Here is a 4,012-nt window from a genome sequence, read left to right on the forward strand (position 1 = left end):
TGAATGAAGGCCGGCCTACAACTCAGAATCCCACAGTCCTTGGAATCCGGATTAAACGGCGGAGTTTGCGCCCTCTCCTTCTCCGTCCTGAATACTCAAGGAGATCAAACAATGAACGCAACTGAATGTCTCAAAGGAAAAACAAAACAATAAATAGTTTCGAGAGATAAAGATTAAGTTCAGAAAGAAAAGCCAAATCACGCGCAATGAATGAAAGAGGAAGAATGCATATAATGCGATTCATGCAAACGTTATATCGCATTGATTGCACTGAAAAAAAGAGTAAATTTCTTTATATTTATTGTATACAATAATATATGTATAATATTGCCAATTTCTTTGAAATACAAATATGCTGTGTGTAAAGTGAAAACAGACAATACAATTACAATAAATATACATATCTATACATATAACAGTGAACAACAATATCAATTTTACCTGTCCACCATAGAAGCACTGGGATTCCTGCTGTGACATTTGATGATAAAATCTCTGAAAAATAATAGGAACAAGAAAAACAAAGCATGAATATAAACAAAGCATTGCGCTGTCTAATGTAAAGTATACAAATGTGGATTGCGATGCTAACTGACAGAGTAAACTATGCGCCAAAATAATTAAAAGGTCATTTCTGCTAAAGTATACAGAGTGACGAAAGTACTCTCTCGGTGTTTGTAATATTTTTCAGGCATTAAAAGTATAAATATGCCAAGGATACGTCATCATTCAATGGCTATACACGCGTGTAAATTTTCTTTCGTCATACTTGTTAAACAAACTTTCAGACACTTTCCCCGATGAAATTCACTGTAAAACGAATAATGAAGTAACGAAAAGAATACTGAGATAAATTAGGAAGAATAGTGAGGCGAGGTTTAAATCTATTTGACACAAAATGTGTCATGGTCATCACGTGCTCACTTTCTACTGCTATTAGTTATCTTTCGCGTTCCCATAATCGCGATTTTGTCGCATTTGTAGCCATGTCACTTTAGCGAGGCTTTATTGAGGCAAATGCGGAAATACATTTCGCAGTGTGAATATTGGTATCAAAGCACAGTGTCAAAAATCGACTCGAAATGATAGGCAGAATGATATACTTTTTTCTTCATTTAAAGAAACTATTTGTTATAACTAACTACAATGAAAACGACATAATATTGAGTGAATTATTTATCAAAAGAAAGGAAAAAAAATAGAAGACTCGTTTTATCTGTAAAGAAAAAATAATCATAAAAAGAGTGAAGGATGAACGAGAGTTCAAATGGCCGTCTGAAGACGGAGTCATATCATTATTATTTTTTAAAGTCTGACAGAGTCACATTTTACTTACCTATGATCCACAAGGCCGGAACTCGGATTTCTACTATGACATCTTATGACGGTGTCATGGGTCAGTCTACCGGAGGTCGCTTGCAGTGGATCCGCATTATCGTCGGTGCCAGTGCCGACGCTTTCCGCGTAAAGGCCCGTCATCGCGTACATACTTTCGTTACGCCGGTGTCCGGGATGATAATTGCTACCGGATTCGGATCTCTTGTGACCGAAACCGCCGCTGCTCTCGTTCCTTTTGTGGCCACTCTCGGATCGTTTGTGGCCGAAGGCACTAGATATACTCTCGGCACGTTTGTGACCGCTCTCAGGTCGCTTGTAACCAACAAAACCACCCCCTGATTCGGTACGTCTGTGCGCAAACATGCTCGAGCTGGAGCCATTTCTCTTGTGCCCACTGGTAGACGCCATCTCTCTGTCATTTATCTCTTCCTCTTCTTTCGTTCCTCTTACGTTGCTTCGAATATTACGAGTTTACTGATGACATTGTTAGCTGTAATAGAAATTAATAATTTATCATATATTCTACTGTTAACGCATATTTTCTAAAACTTTTAGAGTGCATTGTTACTTTGAAAAAATCTTACTCTTAAAGATTAAAAATTGAATCTCTCTTTTTCAAGACTACTTCAATTTTCACTCTTTAGAATGAGATTTCAGTCCAAAGCATTTAGAAAGTATTATATGTGCTTCTTCATGTAGTCATACAGGTCATAGTATACAGGTCGTACGTGAGATAATGCACTGTCTCGAGAGAGATTACTCTTTTTTTCTATTTACAATCAGACTGTCGATATTGCTGGAGAAAGGCTGGCAACGAGATATGCGGTAAAAAGATGATTCTAGCGAGCTTTATAAAGACATATGATCGAATATCTTGTGTGAGATTTCAGTAGTTCAATGAACCCACTTCCGCAAAGGTCAGGGTCGTTCAGCAACGGCGCGCGAATGATGATAATAGAAAAACTCGATTATCTTTATAGATAATGAGGGAATAACTGTATTGATTGTGATTACACACGATATATTTATTATGCGAACTATTAGATCAAAAGACGAAAAGCGATTGAACGAATTATTCAGACTGTTATTTGGTTTCCGCATGTAGATATAAACAATAAAGATAGAATGTCCAAACCGAATGCAACTTGAACAGAAATCGACATAAGTTTCTACGTTCCAGATATCATCCGGACTTTGTACTATTGAATAATCTGTGTCGGTACAGAATGAGTCTTGATGAGAAAGGAAGAAACAGTATCACAATCTTTCACTTTTCTATTAAATAATCCATTATTCTTTCCGTACTTTTTAATCTTATGATTATGTAAACTTAATGCGTTGCTAAGAAATTTAAGACAATTTAATCTTTGATACAAATTGCAAAGTCAATCTATATAGTAAAAAAAATTCGGTTGCGTATTGAGTACGATATATGTCTGCGAAATGTTGAGACTTTATACATTTTCTGTAATTTTTTCTTTGGCCAATATTATTTTGTGTTTATAATCTTTATTATATATTATTCTGTTGTCGTTCGTAAGAAAATAGATAAAAGAATAAATTTCAACACAACTCTTGTATGTGAAAGTATCCTCCTAAAAATATTGTGATATAAATGGAAATTGCATTATTCGATCGTGCATTAAGTCAAATATTCAATAATTAGACGTAAGTCAGTATCGATTGTTCGACGATACCTAATCACATTCCTACTCATCGCTTAAGTAAACTTAAGTGTGCGAACGCCCGTTATTCTCTCATGTTTTTTTTAGATTATCGATCGCGCACGTCCTTGATTTCCTTCTGTTAAAAAATTGATATGGCTGGATAGTATAGATCGACAACGAATTCAAAGTCAGGGATATCGACGCCACGATGATACGATGATCGTGCAATTTGTCTACACCGTTATCGTAGGTCGTGAAATCGAATTATTTCTGATCTGTTATAAGCTTAACAAAAGGAAACGGGACTTTCAACACGTGTCATGTATAACTTTTCGCCGACCGTCCATTTGTCCAACTGAGTTGTAATTCAGAAGAAATTCTAATTAATTAAATTCAGAAAATTAAATGAAATAAGATAAACATGTCTAGGGCCGACATTTATAGTAGATTAGTTCTTGATGTTATAAGATCGTCTTAAGTAATATCTTCAAATGCTAATATGGCTTACGACTGTACTAAGATGGTCTCAAATATAAAAATCGACAATAAATACCAATCTTTTACACATTTAAGTTTTTAACAAAAACACAAATATTTTATTCTCATTAATTTTCTTCTCCAAAAAATTAAAGAATTAAAAATCTGTTTCTGTAAGAACTACTCTCTAACATTTATAGTAAACTCTGAAGAGTGAAATCTTAAAGATTGAAAACTAAATCTTTTTTTCAAAACTGACTCAATTTTCACTCCTTAGAGATTTTACTACTAAAAAATTTAGAGAGTATAAATGAATAAATACGCATTGTGTACAACATATTTTCGCAGTTCTATCTCCTCTTCTTTCTTTATCAATTTTCCTCAAATGAACAAATACGCATTATGTGCAACATATTTTCGCAGTTCTATCTTCTCTTCTTTCTTTATCAATTTTCCTCAAGTATTTTACACACATACACACACACACACACACACACGCGCGCGCGCGCGCGCGCGCATATATATATATA

At 34.7% G+C, this 4,012-nt stretch overlaps 1 protein-coding gene across 1 annotated transcript in view; it reads right to left on the reverse strand.

The window, feature by feature from the left end:
- Positions 1 to 4,012, reverse strand: part of LOC108689359 (solute carrier organic anion transporter family member 5A1) — an 18,648-nt gene that overhangs the window by 6,183 nt on the left and 8,453 nt on the right. The window contains exons 2-4 of the mRNA XM_018196091.1: positions 1,337 to 1,828; positions 442 to 495; positions 1 to 87 (exon numbers count right to left, since the gene is read on the reverse strand). Coding sequence (XP_018051580.1) covers positions 1 to 87; positions 442 to 495; positions 1,337 to 1,746 — 551 coding nt within the window. The 5' untranslated portion in view covers positions 1,747 to 1,828. The remainder of the gene's footprint in view (positions 88 to 441; positions 496 to 1,336; positions 1,829 to 4,012) is intronic.

This window comes from Atta colombica, unplaced genomic scaffold (assembly GCF_001594045.1).
Source record: "Atta colombica isolate Treedump-2 unplaced genomic scaffold, Acol1.0 scaffold27, whole genome shotgun sequence".
Lineage (NCBI taxonomy): Eukaryota > Metazoa > Arthropoda > Insecta > Hymenoptera > Formicidae > Atta > Atta colombica.